We start from the raw sequence: 18,290 nt of genomic DNA, 5'->3' as shown, positions 1-18,290 counted from the left end.
TCCTGTTAAGCCCGGAACAGGAATATGAGGCACAGACATCCTGACACTGTACAGTTGAATATAAGACAAAAAAAAAAGAAGCTGGAGCCATACTGGACTTTCTCCTCAGACCTCTCTCACAAACAAAAGTATTTTTACCCACAGAACTGCTGCTCACTGTATGTTTTCTTGCACCATTCTGTGAAAATGTACACTCTGTGGAAATAAAGAGTTTATTGTAACAGCCTTACATCCTTTTTGGCAGGATTATTCTTTCCTAGGATTTCCTCTTTCTCTTTCTTCTTCTTTTAAAATAATAAGACCAACAATTTTATTATTGACTCCTGTAGCTGGATACCTGAAAGTTCTTTTTACCAACCAGAGGTAGAAAAACAGAGAGCCAAGATGAGAGTGAGAGAGGTAAGATGTCAGGGTACTAGCGATTAAGCTAGTACCATAAGTGCGACCCTTTTGTAGGTCTGTGGCTGGTTATAAAATATGCCTCTTACCTTGACACCTATGGGGTCCTTCATAACTTAAAGGAAACAGATATGGAAGTTGAGCAAATGAGTCCCTTACCCCATTGCAGGTAAACGTATTTTCAAAGATAATTATTAAAGCTAATTGCAGGACTGATTAGCATGTTATGAACGTCTATAGTGCAATATGAATACACAAAAAGGATGTAAACAACTCTTGTCTTAATAAATAAAAGCAAACTAAACCGTTGTTGTTTAAAATGTCTAAATTCAGGCAGTCTGGTGTGACATGATAAGAGTTGTGCAAAACCATTTTATGAATGATGATGTTTATTACTGATGCTAATATTTTTAACAGTATGAGGTGTTTAGTTTTAGCTTTTTGATCCTGGTACATAGAGTGAGGAGCTGAATGTCAGAGGAGGAGAATGAAACTGCAATGAAAAAGAAATATAGATGGTACAGTTTAATGCTCCAGAAAGGAAGCAGCTAATTTAGGACATGAGAGGCACTCGGCCTACAGGAGAATATTTGGTTTACATTTTGTTTATTTTTTTTACTACATATATACATAATTTAACATTGGTGACTCAAATTTTTTTTTTATTTTGGCTACCCTTACATTGTTGTTTGCTATATTTGTGGAATGTAAAGCACATATTCAAGAAAATGTTTAGTAATGGGGGCCCAGTAGAAATTTATTCCTAGCAACCACCTGTGGACAACACCGATCGGTTACTATTTACTAATCAGTGAATTACATATAAAACAGGACCACCTGCAGCCAAACAGCTCCCAGCAGACATTTTCCTAAGCGCAACCAGATCCATATAGCTTCAATTTGTTACTAGCAGCACTGGGACCTTGAGTGAGATGCACCTTTAAATAAATAAGAGGCAGCATCAGTGAGGCAGCAATGAGGAAGCAGCAACAGAGAGAGACAAGTCATTAGCCAGCTGTGCTCTCCACGCTCTGTCTAACTGATCCTGACATCAATACTATTTTCAGACCTGGCCCTTCAAAGATGAGCAATATAAAAGGACCACAGTGCCAGATGACAGGAATATAGAGCTGCCTACTGCTATTGGACTTAGCATATTTGCAATGAGCAGAAAAGGATTATTCCACTTTCACACAGATGAGTTTCTTCAGGAGCTGGCTCAGACACGTCTAATCAATGTAGAACAGTCCATTTTAATGCTATGTGTACGTGAGAAGAAAAGTGGATTAGCTGTCAAGTTTTACTGTCCATGCTTTCAAGTGACTGAAAAGCCTCATGGGGCTGATGACTGGGTTCATGTGGGAAATATAAGGAAGATGAGGAAAGGTCACCAAAGACAATTAGTCCATTATCGCCTACGCTTTTCTCCAATTCATTTCCACTCATAACAGCAAAATTACCTTTCACTTAAGTTTCATGAGTTCCCATAATGCTGTTAATTCTAGAAATGGCTCCAAGTGAAAAGCTTATCTTTCTGTAACACCAATTTTGATTGAACATGCAACAGATCACCCCAGGCCTGTAAAATGTATAAAAGCCACCCCAGAACAGTGTTGTTGCCTTTCAGATGACAAGCTGATCCTGCTTTAAAGGGGCCTTGTCAATTTACATGTGACATTTACTATAAATCATCTCCTTAGGGGAAGAAAATGAACCCAAAATAAGATGGAAAGTAGGAAGAAATAAAATCTCACATGTTTGACAATGCCATATGCTTGTTCCCGCTGACAGTCGAGCTTTTTGCAGTTGTGTTCCAGCATCACTTCACAACTGGAACCAGCGAAGCCTTCTGGGCACATGCAAATGTACTTTTCACCATGTTCTTCACATTTGCCTCTGTTCCTACAGGGCTGTGAACGGCAGGGGCCTTTCATCTCTGTGCAGAATGTGCCTGTTAGCAAATACATACAGTAATCCATAAAGAAACACACAGTTACTTTTTATAAAAATGTTAAAAAAAAGAACAAAATGATTCACATGTTAAATTGCACAGCAAAATGATAAACGCTGCTTACATGTGCACAACTTTTAGAAACATAACTCATGAATATGCATATTGCCACAAACAATGGCAATAGATCACACAGGATAAGCAGCAGAGAAAGAGCAAATCAAATGAGGGTTATCAGTGTTGATGGTGGGCAATGGTGTATCATCGTTTTTAAAGGTGCTGATTCAAATCAAGACACAAAATGGCAGAGTTCACTTTATCTATAACTATTATCTAGCTCTAACTAGCCTATGTGTAACATAATTCAGCTTGCTTTTTAATACAAGAGGAAAACATCAACAATGCAATATTCTGTACAGCTTATCTGATTTTTTTTAGATATTAAAAAATAAAATAAATAATAATAATAATAATAATAATAACACACACACACATATATATATATATATATATATATATATATATATATATATATATATATATATATATATATATATATATATATAAATGCTGTTATTAGTGATTTGTGTTATAATGTGAAATAGAATAGAAAAGAATGTAGAGCCAGTGTCCATGATATAAAACATTTGGAGCACCAGCCAAGCCTTCAAATCTGAGGTGTCACTTCCTGATGGAAACCAAAATCAATTACTTTGAGGAAGCTATACACAGCCTTATATTAGGAGATATTTCAGACAACCTCAACCACTTTTTCCAGGACAATGACCAATAAGCACACTGCCGCAAGGGCAGTAACTGAAGCAGAGGGCATAAAACTGGGTTAACACGCCTCCAGAATGCCTGAAACTGAATCTAAATGAGATGGTGTGGTCTGGTATTAACCTAAATGGCAATGACAACTATGGCATAAGCATTTCATCAGTAGTTGATCAGCGATAAACTGTAAATACAAACTATAAAATTCAGTTATAATTGGATGCACAATGAAGCCAAATGTGTCCAGAACCATGCATTCTTGTGAAAGTTCAACATCATCAGACATGTCTACTTGTAAAAATAAGGAAGTTTCCCACATGGTCCAAATGCACAAGTCTGGACCCACAGCTTGCTTGGGGACAGGGCAGATAATCATTTTTTTTTCATTTTTCATTTACATTGATGAACCTCTTTTGACTCATGAGTTGATTCTGCAATTCTATAAATATAATTCTATATTCTTTTGTTTATGCAGGCTGAATGGTAAGCACATTTGTGGTTTTTAATTATTTCCCTATGGCCCAAAAAAAATAAAAAATAAATAACTTGTAAGTGTAACGTGCCATAAAACAGTTGGAGAAAAAATACCTAATTAAACATGGATCCTTCAGAAAACAGCATTTGCTACACATTGGGCAGAAATTATTTATTTGGCTCATTAAATTCTAAATCTCAATGTTTCATTAACAGTGTCCCCTGGGTAGCCATGTTTTGCAATATATATATATATATATATATATATATATATATATATATATATATATTTTTTTTTTTTTTTTTTTTTTAAAATGAACACAAGTCTTCTCTGAAATCTCTGTGTCACCAAGCAGACGGTATAAGAATTGTGACAGAATGTGAGTAATTCCCTGAGTGATGGTGCATGAAACTATGTGATGGCTTACATGAAAGCGCCGGCAAAAAAAAAAAGTGAATTGTGGCCACATCTGTTTTGCTCTATTCACTGAAAAATTCTTATTTTGCATTGAAAGGTTATGAAAGGCTGTAACAGGCTTGGAGTGATGGTGGCATCAAAAGCAATGACTTTCAAATAAATAAAACCACATAGTGGAAAGTGCAACAATCTGAAGGAGGTTTTTTTTTACTGACAATAACACTTAAAAGTATATTCATATTCATAGAGATGAAAAAAGCCATCTAATTTCAGAAAACATGAATAAACCCATGGAAACACGCAGAATGGACAGTGTCAGTTCATGAAAAAGCAAAAAAAGATGTTAATTGTATCTATTCAGTAGCATGTGGTTTTCTTTATATTATTCAGGAAATCAACAGATTGACAGCATTTAGCAGACACTCTTATCCAGAGCGCCGTACATTTATTTCATTTATACAACTGGGCAGTTGAGGGTTAAAGGCCTTGCTCAGCAGCAGCTTAATGGTCCTGGGATTTAATCTCACAACCTTCGGATCGGTAGCCCAAAACCTTAACCACTTCAGTATTGTGTTTGGATTTAAATCCAAAAGACATGTGGACTGAACCTAAAGGATTTACAGAAACCCAGAGGTAAAAATGCCAGTACTGTGTGTAACTTTTGGCTCTGACTTCTCATTAATCCAGATCGTAATTCAGAAATAATTATGTCAACAAGGCTGCTTTATGTAATCCTACTTGCACAGCTACTCATTTGGTTTGTACATGCCAATTATATTTTCTAAAAAATATAGTTGGTTCTATTAGCTTAATTTAAAAATAAATGCAAAAAAAATGTTGTTTGCATCATCCAGTGCCACGGGTTTATGTTAATAAACATGTTTTGTTTTTGTTCAGCAAGCTTCATATGAAAGTAAAAACCTCCAACTCATGTGACTTTTTTTGTCATGTCTCTAGTCTACCAGATATGCTCTGTGTTCCTTTCCGGCAAGCTTTCAAGCTTACAAAAAATAAAAAATATAGTGCACCCCTATTCATTTCTGCATTAGTATCAGCTTAGAACACATTATCTGTTTAATCCAAATAATGCATTCATTTTCTAGAGTAATATGCTCTGTATTCATTTATGTGAAACGTGACATGGTGCATAAATGTGCAAAACACATCCAAACCTCAATATTTGTGTATAATCATCTCCTTTCCATTTCACAGTCTGCAATAAAAGACACAACAGCCTTGAGAGTGGCAGGTTGTTAATCACTCCTCAGCATGGCCATACATTTCAGAACTGCACTGATGGCTGAGAACTAATCAGAAGTTGAAACCATAATAAAATACAGAGGCGGCCCTTCCTGTGCTTCAGTACGATAGGCACATAGTGAATTAATTTAGCCTTTGCTTACAATTGTGGTAGTTTATTGCTAGTATGGTAGAATAAGAAAAGGATTAAAACACCTAATAAGAACCACGTAGCATGATTGCACAAAATAATTTGCTATGATCAACAAGTTTGAAGTATTAAATCAGACATCATAAACCCACAATGGCAAAACCAAACATCACCGACATCAAACCAGGTTTGGCTCATGTTCTTTGTGGGTTAAATTTAGACATTACTGTGCATAGCAAAAAGTTCAAGGTGAGCATGATTTGATTTCATTCCCTGGTGGCATGCTTGGTTTTCTGTGTTCTTCAGAAGACACTAACTCATTTATCTTGCGAGTCCTTTTTTCCCCCTTAGCATATTCCTCTATGCTAAGCGGCAGGATGATATAAAGTCGGCTGTCTATGAAGCACCAGGCAGATTTTGAGGAATGTCTCACTGGGCTCCATTTTTCATACATTTTTTTCAATGTTTTTTTTCATGGTACAATGCTGAACTTCTTCAAAGGTTAACGCCACTTGACATTTCCACATTTTTTTCAAGGGAATTCCTTCAGATAAATCTCCCAACCCCCATTACATCTTTAATTAACTTATGTATATATATATATATATATACACGCCCCACCGAAACATTGAATTCATGTGTTGTTTTTCAGGGGTTGGACTCAGCCCCTTAGTTCCAGTGAAAGGAACTCTTAATGCTTCAGCTTCATACCAAGACATTTTGGACAATTTCATGCTCCCAACTTGGGGTTGACCCCTTCCTGTTCCAACATGACTGCGCACCACTGCACAAAGGTCCATAAAGATGAGCAAGTTTGGTGTGGAGGAACTTCACAGTCCTGAACTCAACCTGATAGAAGATCTTTGGGATGAAATAGAGCAGAGACTGTGAGAGAATTTAAACTCCAAACTCACTCATTACTGTCTTTATGGACTGTGCTTCATCCCCAAACTGTTCCCACAAAGTTAATAGTATGAAATTGTCCAAAATGTCTTGGTATGCTGAAGCACTAAGAGTTCCTTTCACTGGAACTAAGGGGCCGAGTCAAACCCCTGAAAAACAACACCTGAATTCAGTGATTTGGAGGGGTGTCCCAAAATGTTTCATGATCTATCTATCTATCTATCTATCTATCTATCTATCTATCTATCTATCTATCTATCTATCTATCTATCTATCTATCTACTGTATATATATATATATATATATATATATATATATATATATATACATCCCTGCTGATGTGGCCTATTAGTTCCCCAAGACCTTGTTATGATCGATCCTAGCTAAACCAAAAGCATAGGAAAAAGTGCACAATCAAAAGAAATATGATTTGATGCATCCCACAACTGGGGCCTCATTATTATGTGTGAGGGCAGCCACTAACTTCACAATGATTAATGGCATGACAGCAAGAGCAAAGTCAAGGAACTGTTAACACCACTGGGGCCAGGAAGGAACAGAAGTGAAGGTGAGCCCTTTAAGGTATCTCCCAATGCACTGCCAAGAATGCAGCTAGTGGTATTCAGGCAGATAGAACAGCTAAAATACTGATATTTTGTTGAAAGGATTAATGCGGTTATTTGCCCTGAGAAGAATTAGTTTTGGATAAATGTTGTGCTAGAAGAGCATTAGCGGAGTGAGTGGCCAAGTATACAAAATCCATACACAAGCAATGCAAACCGCATCTGTAATATTTAGCTGTTCTAGATACTTGAAATTTTATTGTTGCTCACTTCACTAACTAATCCCAAATATCTATTACCTGACTTGTGCAGGTCAAGAAGTTCCTCTTTGTTGAAATCTTTTAAGACAGGGTGTGATTGAACTGTTGACTTTCAGCTTTACTTCATAGAATTTAACAAAAATACTACATTAACCTTTTAAGAATTACAGACATTTTTCACACAGACCCTCCATTTTCACAGCCTCAAAAGTAATTAAACAAACTAAAATAATTTATATGAATTATTTGTATTACTTGGATTCAAGTCCCTCAACTGGGTCAGAGGTCAGAGGTGATTTCTTGAGCTCTTGTGTTGGTTTCACAGTATGTTTCTGGTCATTGTCCATCTATACTGCAAAGCACTGTTGTACCAGAATTTGCAGCATTTTACTTAATTTGTGCAGAGGGTATATCTCTATAGACTTCAGAATTCATCCTGCTACTTCTATCAGCAGTCCCATCATCAATAAACACCAGTTTCCCAGTTCCACTGGCAGCCATACATGTCCATGTCATAAAACTGCCTCCACCATGTTTGACAGATGATGTGGTATGCTTCGCATCATGAGCCCTTGCATTCCTTCTCCATGCTCTTCTCTTCTCATCATTCAGGCACAAGTTACTCTCAGTTTCATCTGCTTTATTTTCTGGATGTTACTAAGCTCACCAATGCATTCCTTCATTTTTAAGGATTTACTGTTTATTTGGCCACACCTCTCATATAGGTCTGATTTTATTAATATTACTATTTTGTTATGTCAGTGCCCATGTACACCTCATTTAACAAAAAAAACAACACTCCAGACATTTTTCACCTAAATCTGTCATGAAATAACACTGAAATAGGCCATAGCAGGTCAAGAAATCAATTTCAAGGTCTAATCAGTCAATTTTCCTATATATATTATTTTAAATGTGAATATGGAACACATGTAAAATTGTTTCCATAATAATAATAATAATAATAATAATAATAATAATAATAATAATAAATGGCTCTTATGAGGATTACTATTGTTAGTGAAATAGCAATTTCCAATTTTTTATTGCAAAATTTGGAAAAAATGCAAAGTAATAATTACATGATAAAGCCTGAGTGTGCTTTATCAACCTTTGCTCCGACATAGCCCGGGTACAACAGACTGCTCACAAGCTTAGGTTTTATTAAGGGAATCTACTTCACTAAATTTTGAGATTTTACAAGCTGAAGTCTTGAAAAAAGACATACACTTGAATCTCACACAGATCAAGACTGCCTCAGGCTGTTTACTGAAACATAAATTATTCTATTTTATCATATAATAATTAGATCTGCACTAAATGGTCCACACTATTTTAGCTCTGTTCATTACATGTACAAGAAACCTTATTTACAAATATTATGAAAATATTAGTCAGGAGATAAAAAGGACATTCAATTTTTTAAGTAATTTCAGGTTTCTAGCAAAGACTATATTTTTTCATATTTCATATACTATATACATATTTATATATATTTCATAGTGTGTATATATATTTATATATATATATATATTTATATATATATATATATATATATATATATATATACACTATATACACTATATATATACATACTCTATATATATATATTTTTTTTTTTTGCTCTGGACAGATTAATTTCTACATCCAGGACTTTAACAAATTACCTAAACCATTTAATTGTAATATTTAATATATTATATTATACTTAAAATATCTTAATATACTTAAAAGTAATTACTATAACATAAAAAAACTATATAAAACTATATAAAAAATATTTTTCTGTTTTTTCTGATCTTTTTGTTTGTTTGTTTTGAGGTCATGGAGTGGAGGTTGGAGGTTGGAGGTTGGAGAGGGCATGGCTCTGCCTATCTGTTGGAGTTTTCCTGTGTTCCTTAGCTGCTTATTAAATGCTGACTGGTGCATCCTGAAACTACTGCTTCCACCCTCACCAGCTGTGAACCTGGCATCAAGTCAGTCTGTGAGTTTGTGAATAGGTCTCTACTTTCTCATCAGTTAAGATCCATCAGTGCTTCTGGGTCTTTTATGTACCAGGCAGTTTTCTGCTTTGCAGCGGGGTGCCGGTGTGTTGACCAACACATCTCTCCTCTGTGGGTTTGATGTAGACCTCCTCCTGAGCTTTGTTACTTGATAGGCCTATTTGCTGTAACAATTTTACCATCATGTCATCTTTCAAACAGTGTGTTTTGTCATTTCATGCTTCAAATTCACCTGAATGTGACCACCATTTCCATCTGGTTCTACACAATTATCTCCCATCCCAACATCACCACTGCTCATTTAGATTTTTTTTTGCTAACATCAGGTCAGATTAGCACCAATTCCAGTAGCTAACACATGCGTCTAGGAAGCAAATCAAATTCTAGCTAATGTTAAATATGTTTTTACAGGATATTTTTCTTCTTGATTAATTATGAATCTGATTGATCAATTATTTTAATACTTTGCTTTCTTGCTTAATAAAGCTTGCTTAATTGACTGAATACCTCCATTTTATCTGAGCAAGATACTGACACATTATCTGTCATTTCAATTTCTGTCAGTATTTTTCCACTCAAGAACACCATCAGTCACAGTCACTAAATAATACAATCCTTACAGTCCGGTTGATTTTCCAGACTTCTTAGAACTTCACATCAACCCTTCACTGTTATATCACCTCTGTATAACCAAGCACACTCAATGCCAAGAATCTTGTAATAAAAATTAAATCTTGTGCCCAAGCTAGTCTATTTACTTTATTTATGTGTCCCACAAACCAGTACAGATTTTCACATACTGCATTAAAACTGGATACCTGTTTACTTACAGTAAGGCACATTTTTAATAAAAGTTTAAGGACAGTTTCTGGGGGAGTAGATACATGTTTTAATATAAAACTTATTTTTGTGTACCATTTTCTTGTAAAGTATTTTAAAGGTCAAATTAAAAAAACTATAAATAATCACTATGAAACTATTTGTCTTTCTTTCCTACATTTTTAATGAAAAATGTTGTCAACTCAAGCAAGGGTAAAAATCAGGATGGATATATCCGCAACTTCAGTTTTAAAATAGAAACAACCACCATTTTATACATTAACTTTTTTAAAAAAATAATTTTGATATGCCCACACACAAACTTTATAAGCATTGATGAGTACCAGAGGTAAACAGTGTGCATGTTCAGCGTGTTGCGGTTCTGAGCAGGCATACTGAGTGAATGTAGCAACCTTTACTGTGGCAGTGTTTCCCCTACAAAAGACATTACTTTGGCACTTTGCCCAGGTATACTGTCCCATTAAAAATGCATTTTATTTATTAATCCATTGAGAAAAATCAATGTGCTTTGTTTCCAATTTGGCATTGACACGAACACAGTTCACTGTCAGGGAAAGAGAGAGAGAGAGAGAGAGAGAGAGAGAAGGGAGTCGTAAAATAACGAACAAAAAGAAAAGGACAGAGCTGGCAAAACATTCCTATTTTTCTATTAATTCCTATTAATGCTTACATGCTAAATGTTAAATGAGTTTGAATGCTAGCCAGTAACTTCTGGGTGTAAAAAAGCTGGCAAACTACGAGCTCATGTAGTGAGCTCATGTAAAATTCATAGTCCACGCACTCATTTTATGCACATTTCTTGGCGTTCCTGAAGCACAACCATCAACAACAAATACAGCAATGTTGCTTATCAAACAGTAACATGGACTAATCTACTAACACTGATAAAAAAAAATATTTACTGACTATATTTGCTGTTATTTGAAAATAAACTGTTCAAATCTAGTCATGCAATACATTTTCAAGCTGCTAAATCCAACCGGATAGATACTGCTAATTCAAATCAATTTCTTGTTGTCAATGAGATATAGTAACACCTTGAACATTCATTTAGCTGCATCAGACTGTCTATAATCAAGACCTGTGCTCAAGCGGCTAGTGAGAAGCCCAGGCCTGGCTGTTCATCCTAAGTGGAAGCTGAGAACACAATCTAAAAGGTTTGTGATGTATCAGCAGTTTTGCATCTATCAGCAATGCTACATGACAAGCCTTAATGTGGAAGGTATATTCAGAATTAAACAGGAATATATCAGGGTTAGACGATGATACAATCAGGAGCCTTTTATAATGCTTATCTTTTATTAAAGCATTCTGGGTCACTGATTAGTCCAGGTTTAACACATTAAAGGTTTAATACATTTTACTGAACTGTGATTCAACCACATAAATGCGTCACGAAAACCTGTATATCTCGTTAAATTCTATTTAATACCACAATATCTGCAAAGAAAACACCCCAGCCTTCCAGTTTACTTGTTTATTCCACTGCAATCAAGTTTATTTGGGACACTGCATGCCTCCATGTATAATCTCCATGGCCTGTGTGCTGCATGTGTTCTGTTAGTGCCTTTGGCATGACATTATTAATTATTACGAAGAAAATAATGTGCTAACATCTAACCAAGTAATTGTGACACATGAAGAATAGAAACAGTCGAATTTGGGCCAGCTATATTTACAATACAGTTCACTTAAAAATATGCCATAAGACAGTGGGGCAGTATATCCACAGCATATTTTCTTTTATTCTGCTTACTCTATAGCCAGAATACAAACATGCTGAACAACCATCACACGTATATTAATAACTTTATGTTAAGGGATGCAATGAATGATTATAATGAAAATGGATCTGTCAATTTATTATTATTATTATTATTATTATTATTATTATTATTATTGAATACAATATTAATGGTATATTCTAAATCTGTAAAGCTTGTGAATATTATCAAGTCAGAAACCATGTTTTGGTAATCTGTAATTTTTTTTTTTTACTGTTTACTGCTCTCATTTTTTTCTGTACTCTCCTGTATTACATAAATATCTGCTGGCTGTCTCACTAACTTAAACACTCGAATGCTAAATTCATTTTGCTTACAGTGTGGATGTAAGATGAATCATTTTCAGTGTGTGGAATTGACTGGGTTGAATTTGTGTTATCAGTGTTGGAAATCAGTTGATCGATTCATTTTGGGTCTTCAGTGTAAACCAAAAGTCCCAAAATATGAACTTCCATGTGAACCAAAAGCATGATGGAGACTTAGTAACTTGACACACATCAATAAATAGAAATGCTATGCTCCTGCCTATTATTATTATTATTATTATTATTATTATTATTATTAATAATAATAATAATAAGATACTTTTAAGCTGTCTTAAGCCTGCCTGACATTTCCTCATTCTGACCAATCCCAAATGAAGTAAACTGATGCAACACAAACACAAATGCAACAAGGTGCAGGGACTCACCATTTCCACCTAGACTGAACCACTTATTAAAATGAAAGCATATCTTTCTTTGTGCCTAAAAACACTTCAGAAATGCTTTGCAATGGTAAGTGGATTTTTATTTAATGATATACTCTAAAATCTAAAATGCATCACCCAGTGTGGCGACATGACATTAAAATATTGAAAAAAGGCAGCTGATGGAGAGACTAGACAGGTGACGAAGACTGATGACGCTCTCAGTATATATAATGTTCTTAGTATACATTAGCTTTTATGGTTTCTTTTTTTACTGCTACAGTAAAGAAGCTGTGGTATGAATGTTTTTTCCCCCATGAAATTATGGTGAATTGTCTCATAAACATAATGAGATTAGAGAAAAGATGCATTTGCAGTAATACAATAAAAAACATAATAGCCTTAGTTTATGGCCATTCAGGGGCTCACATAAATGCTGATGGCTTACATTCAACATTCACATCACTGACCTACTGCTTTACATACATATATCTATATTTTGAATAATTGCCTCATTTCCGTGCTGATTCTGACAAATTCTGTAAAGCAGTGAACAAATAAAGAACAGTGCCCTTTTTGTTGAAGTATGCAGCCAGCTTATGGTCACCTTTAGTTAGTTTCAGGCTCAGACTCTGCCCACGGCGTCTGATATCTTTTGTACACTTTTCAGGACACAAGCTTGAAGAAATATTACAATCTGGCTCTTCTCACTTCTAAAATGAGTTTTCTGAGAAGCAATACTGACAGATTTATTTCATAAACATTATTTAACCTTAACCATTTGTCTTATTTTATTTATGATAGATAGATAGATAGATAGATAGATAGATAGATAGATAGATAGATAGATAGATAGATAGATAGATAGATAGATAGATAGATAGATAGATAGATAGATACACACACACACACACACACACATCCAGACCACCTACAGCAATGTGATATGTTGGCTGAGTTCTGAGGCTAAAAGAGACCTCGGGTAAACTTTGCCTGTGAATACAGCTGCAAAGGTCTGAGATCCAACCGTAGCATTAGGAAATGCTGCTTAGTTGGACAAATTGCCCTTGCATATGAAACAATTAATCACTGTATATGGCCACCTGGATTTTGGACCCCAGAGTCGATCATAACATTATTATCTGGGACGCCCAGGGGAGCAGGAAACTGTTGACACACCTTTGTGGGTGAGATGCTCAGTATCCCAAATGGGATTTTATTATTCATTACTGTCCTAAAGGGGTGACACAGCTTTGTCTCATAAACTGTCTGGGATATTTATATCAGTAATTATTATTTATTTCTCTGTACTTTCTGGGACATATTCAAAATTTAAATCAGGCCATGGACTTTGGTTCAATGCTGCAACACAAGCTGTTTAAAAACTATTCACTGGCATTATCTATAAAAAGAAAACAATTCAGCATCAATGGCTGTGAATACTTAAAGCACATCAAGGTGTTTCTTTGTACAAGAAAAAGAGTGTTCATAATTACCATAATTAAGGAACCCGGGTTTGGGCTGGGTAATATTGCGGCAATAAAAATAAAAAGCTTAAACATTTTTTTTGACATTTATATAAACGATTTTCTGCCAGGGTCTGAATCTGTGCTAGGGAACCAGTGCAGCCACTAGACACTGCAGAAGCCAGTGCACTCTGAGTGCCAGTCCCAAGCCCGGACAAAAATGGGAGAGTTACGTCAGGAAGAGCATCTGGTGTAAAACCTGTGCCAAATCAAATATGTGTATCATCCACTGGAGTGACCCCTAATGGGAACAGCCGAAGCAAAATCATTACATAACGCAATTGAAAAATAATGCAATTTATTTCAATGTTGTTGGGTTTTTGTTTTTTTTTTTTAAATGGAAAGAAAAATGCAGATGTGCAAAAACAGTAGCAGCACCATCTATAGAAACTAGTGTAAGCAATGGTTTTATTAAATTAAATTTTTGCACCACTTAATGAACCTTTCTTTCCCAACAGAGAAAATGGTCACCATGTCTTACACAATATGAAATGCCACTGCATGAATAATTTCTCTTGGGGATCTTACTGTTGCATAGAACAGTGCTAGAAAATAATTCATAATGCTGTGTTCTACTCAAGGTCACAAATTGTAATTCCCTTGTTCCAATCAATAAAAGCCAAACAAAATACCCACTCAACTTGATAGTCCTACTCATCAACTTGGGTTAGACTTTTCCATTCCATCTGTTGAATGTGCCAAAGTCTACAATTCCAACTCTGTAGTGATATTTCCAGCTTCCCTTGCTATGAGCTCATTCCTGAGATGTGTTTACATGATGCTGTCACCACCATGTTTCACCAGGTGATGTGCAGTGCCTTTTTTCACTGTACATACTGCTTGCTGTTCAGAAAAAATTTCCATATTTTGCCAGAGTCCTCTATGCTGTCATATGCCTTTTATTCAACAGTGATATCCATCCAGCAGGTTCTCCAATATGTACAGTGACTGTTAGACTATGTAAACTGACTGTTGGCTTCTTTCTTACCCCCTGACCATGGTCCTTCTTTCCCGGATGCTCAATTTGGCCACAGGGCCAATCCCAGAAAGGTTCAGGTTTGTGCCAAGCTTCTTCCATTTCAATATTTTGGAGGCCATCATGGTTTGGGGAATATTTAAAACCTTGCTCTGATATATATATATATATATATTCCTTTAAATGTTACTCTTACACTTAAAACTATAGACTGTACTGATAAGCTATTTAACAGGTATCTTTGCTTTAAAGGATGCCTAAAAACTTTTAAATTCAGCCACAATTTGACTGTCAGATTAAAAAAAAAAAGTAATCGCAATATCCTGTGACCACAGTGTTCATTCTGTAGTAATTAAGTCTCCACTCTGTTACTATTCCCTTAAACTCAGTCCTCATTAGGAACATTTATAGGTTTTAACAGATTTTGTTAAAAGAAAAAGGCAAAAAAGCTTTCCTGCTTTAAAATGAATATTCATATTGCTTTGGCTGAGCCACATTTATAAGGGAAACAGCATTTCAGATAAAGGTTTGTATAACTGCCTTTCATTGTAAGAGCCACAAAATGATCCACGGTTAATTTTATGCCCCATTATCAAAGTATAATAAGTTAAACAAGGCTAGACACTAACTGAAAGAAAAATTTAATAATCTGTAAAGAACTTAAAAGAAAACAGATTTAATTGGATTTTTGGGTTCAGGTTAAAAAATCTAATTCACTTCATCTTTACTAGATGCATGTTACAGTTTTTCCTACTTGCCTGTGTGTCCAATGAAGCATTCACATCGAAAGGAGTTTGGAGACACTGGTAGACACACTCCACCTCTGCAGCGCATGATACAGTTGCCTTGGCCAAGAATTTCAGAGCAGTTAATGCCTATAAAGCAGGAGGACTGGTATCAGTTAAGGTATCAGATAGATCTATGGAAAAGATGATCTGAGAAGTATCAGTTAATGTTTCAATGGGAAATTATGCATTATATAAAAGTGTGTGATTTAGGTTTGATCTGATGGCAAAGTCATTTCAAACATGTATTTTACTTTGTAATTGCAATTGACAAACCAATTCCATCAAGACTATTGCAGAAAACATTCCGCTCTAGTCCGACATACATCCAAACAAAACACACACACACAAAAAAAAATAATCCAGAATGAATTCTTAAACTGCTCCTAACAATTTTCATCCAGTGCACTGAATAATTCAAAGCAGATATCAATATACCACAGCAATCAAACCATCTGCAATAATAATGCACTTTATCAATCTTAATGTTTAAATATACAGCAATGTGCTTTTAAGTGCTCACTTAGAGCCCTATGTTTAAACAGTGTTTGGGGATTTTATTGATAGTCACACACTGAGAGAAAACATTTAAATCTGAATGTTAGGGGAGGAAAACAAAGTAACAAGTAATTAAGTGTGCTTTCAGGTACAGAATGCAATTTCAGAGAGAGAAAAAAGAAAGAGGGCGAGAGAGAGCAAGAGAGAGACAGAGCGTGACAGTGTGCGAGAGAATTTCTTTATCTTTTTTCTTTTTTTTTGTCCAAATAAATAGCCCATGGGAAAGCCATGTTATCAAGAAATAATTGCACAGAGATAAACTGCACTAGTAATTATCACAGATAAATAATTAATAACAATTTGAAAAAAGCAAAATCATGGAGCCTTCACTTTAGCGTATGACAGATGAATTTAATCCCCTTAAAGGGTCCTTTAGGAAGACTTATTTAAATTTGCCAAATAGAGTAACTCATGCCTGGACATCTTTAATTGTTGCTTAAAAAAAGCACAATAAACTATTACAGCAAGGCTTTTTCACAGTATGACAACCTACTCTATCAGCCATAGTAGTAGTAAATGTTATATGGAGTATTTTTGCTTGCTAAGTAATTTGCATGTTTGACAATATCCTTAGTCTTTCTTTTTTTTTTTGGAGAAATGTGTTTATGTTTTAAACACAATGTTTTTATACACTGTACATTATTTAAGAAAATATCATTCAATATACTTTAATAATTTTCAAGACAGGCAATGATTACTTTTGCAGCAAGAAAAATAGATCTCATCGAGACATACGCATGTTGTATCAAATTTTTCATTTTGTGCATTGTGATAATGCAATAAATAAGCAGTGTTTGCCCAGTGACATCAAGGAGTAAAAGATATGGCAAAGGATATATTCACCTGTGAAGACTGATGGGCACAAGCACTGGTAAGAAGCCTCACTTGGTTGAGCAGATAGATTGCTTATGCAGGTCCCACCATTTAAGCATGGACCTTCAGAACACATGTCCAAAGCTTCACAATATGGTCCAGAGAAAGGCTTGTGACACTGACAAGCATATACAAGCTGGCCAGTTTTTGCCCTACAAACACCTTTTCCTGAACACGGGTGTAGCTGTGGAGCACTCTGACAGTGTTGCTCTTTGACCAGCACAATAAAACGGAGGCCAAGCTGACATAAATGGCTACTGCCTTTATGAGTAGCAGCAAAATAATGAACCCCAGCTGAAAGGCACTTTGAGGCCAAAGGCATGCTACCATTCATGCAGCTGGCAAAAACGTCTTGCTTCTGTACATGCTCAATAAAACAACTGTCAAATTCTTCTTCTGATACATGAATAAGATTTATTCCATAATGCTCTAGGATTGGGTCTGTGAAGACAAACAGTGCATCTCCCAACTGGATCTCTATGGGGCATAATTGAGGAAATATGTAAGTTTGATTTATCCAGGGCTTTTGTGCACTTTCCAAAACACCATTCCAGCACTGATTCACATTCCTGCAGGTGTTCTCCATGCGAGACAATCTCAAGGTGATGTTCCTTGGCTGAGGGTGCCAGTTGTGATTCCGGGATCTGCGGCAGGTTAACTGGCTTGAGACAATAAAATGGCTAATGAGAAGGATGAGCAGTTTAAGCACATTTGTTTTTTCTGCAGTTGTCAGGTTCATGTTCCATACACTCATAAAGGTTTCAGATCAGGTGAAGTTAATGCTCTGCCTGCTGTGGTGTCAATAATCTAGCAGAAGACACACGGACATCTAGGGGGAAAACAGATACAACTTTAGTTAATGTACATTAAATCATAATAAAGAGTAACAAGTCACACTACAAAAAATGTAATCTCTTTTTGACGAAAAAAAAAGGTGAGAGTTTTAATATCATGTATTCAATATAAAAGTACAACCACGTTATTATAGTATACATAGCTCATTAACAGGCATTTAAATAGGCTATAAATGTGCTTTCTCTTTACCTTTCTCAACTACTTTTCAATCACTTCGAGCAATCACTTCACCAATTATTTTTGATAGTTTTTTTGAAGCCCAATTTG

At 35.4% G+C, this 18,290-nt stretch overlaps 1 protein-coding gene across 1 annotated transcript in view; it reads right to left on the bottom strand.

The window, feature by feature from the left end:
- The window catches only part of eys (eyes shut homolog), a 255,068-nt gene extending 237,077 nt beyond the window's left edge, over positions 1-17,991 (bottom strand). Inside the window, 4 exon segments of the mRNA XM_058384541.1 lie at positions 489-496; positions 2,154-2,350; positions 15,711-15,827; positions 17,139-17,991. Of these exon segments, the coding sequence (XP_058240524.1) occupies positions 489-496; positions 2,154-2,350; positions 15,711-15,827; positions 17,139-17,922 (1,106 nt within the window). The 5' untranslated portion in view covers positions 17,923-17,991.
- Between the last annotated feature and the right edge of the window lie 299 nt (positions 17,992-18,290).

Source organism: Hemibagrus wyckioides, linkage group LG29 (assembly GCF_019097595.1).
Source record: "Hemibagrus wyckioides isolate EC202008001 linkage group LG29, SWU_Hwy_1.0, whole genome shotgun sequence".
Classification (NCBI taxonomy): Eukaryota; Metazoa; Chordata; class Actinopteri; order Siluriformes; family Bagridae; genus Hemibagrus; species Hemibagrus wyckioides.
The sequence above is the reverse complement of the archived record's forward strand: the minus strand, read 5'-3'. Positions and strand labels throughout refer to the sequence as shown.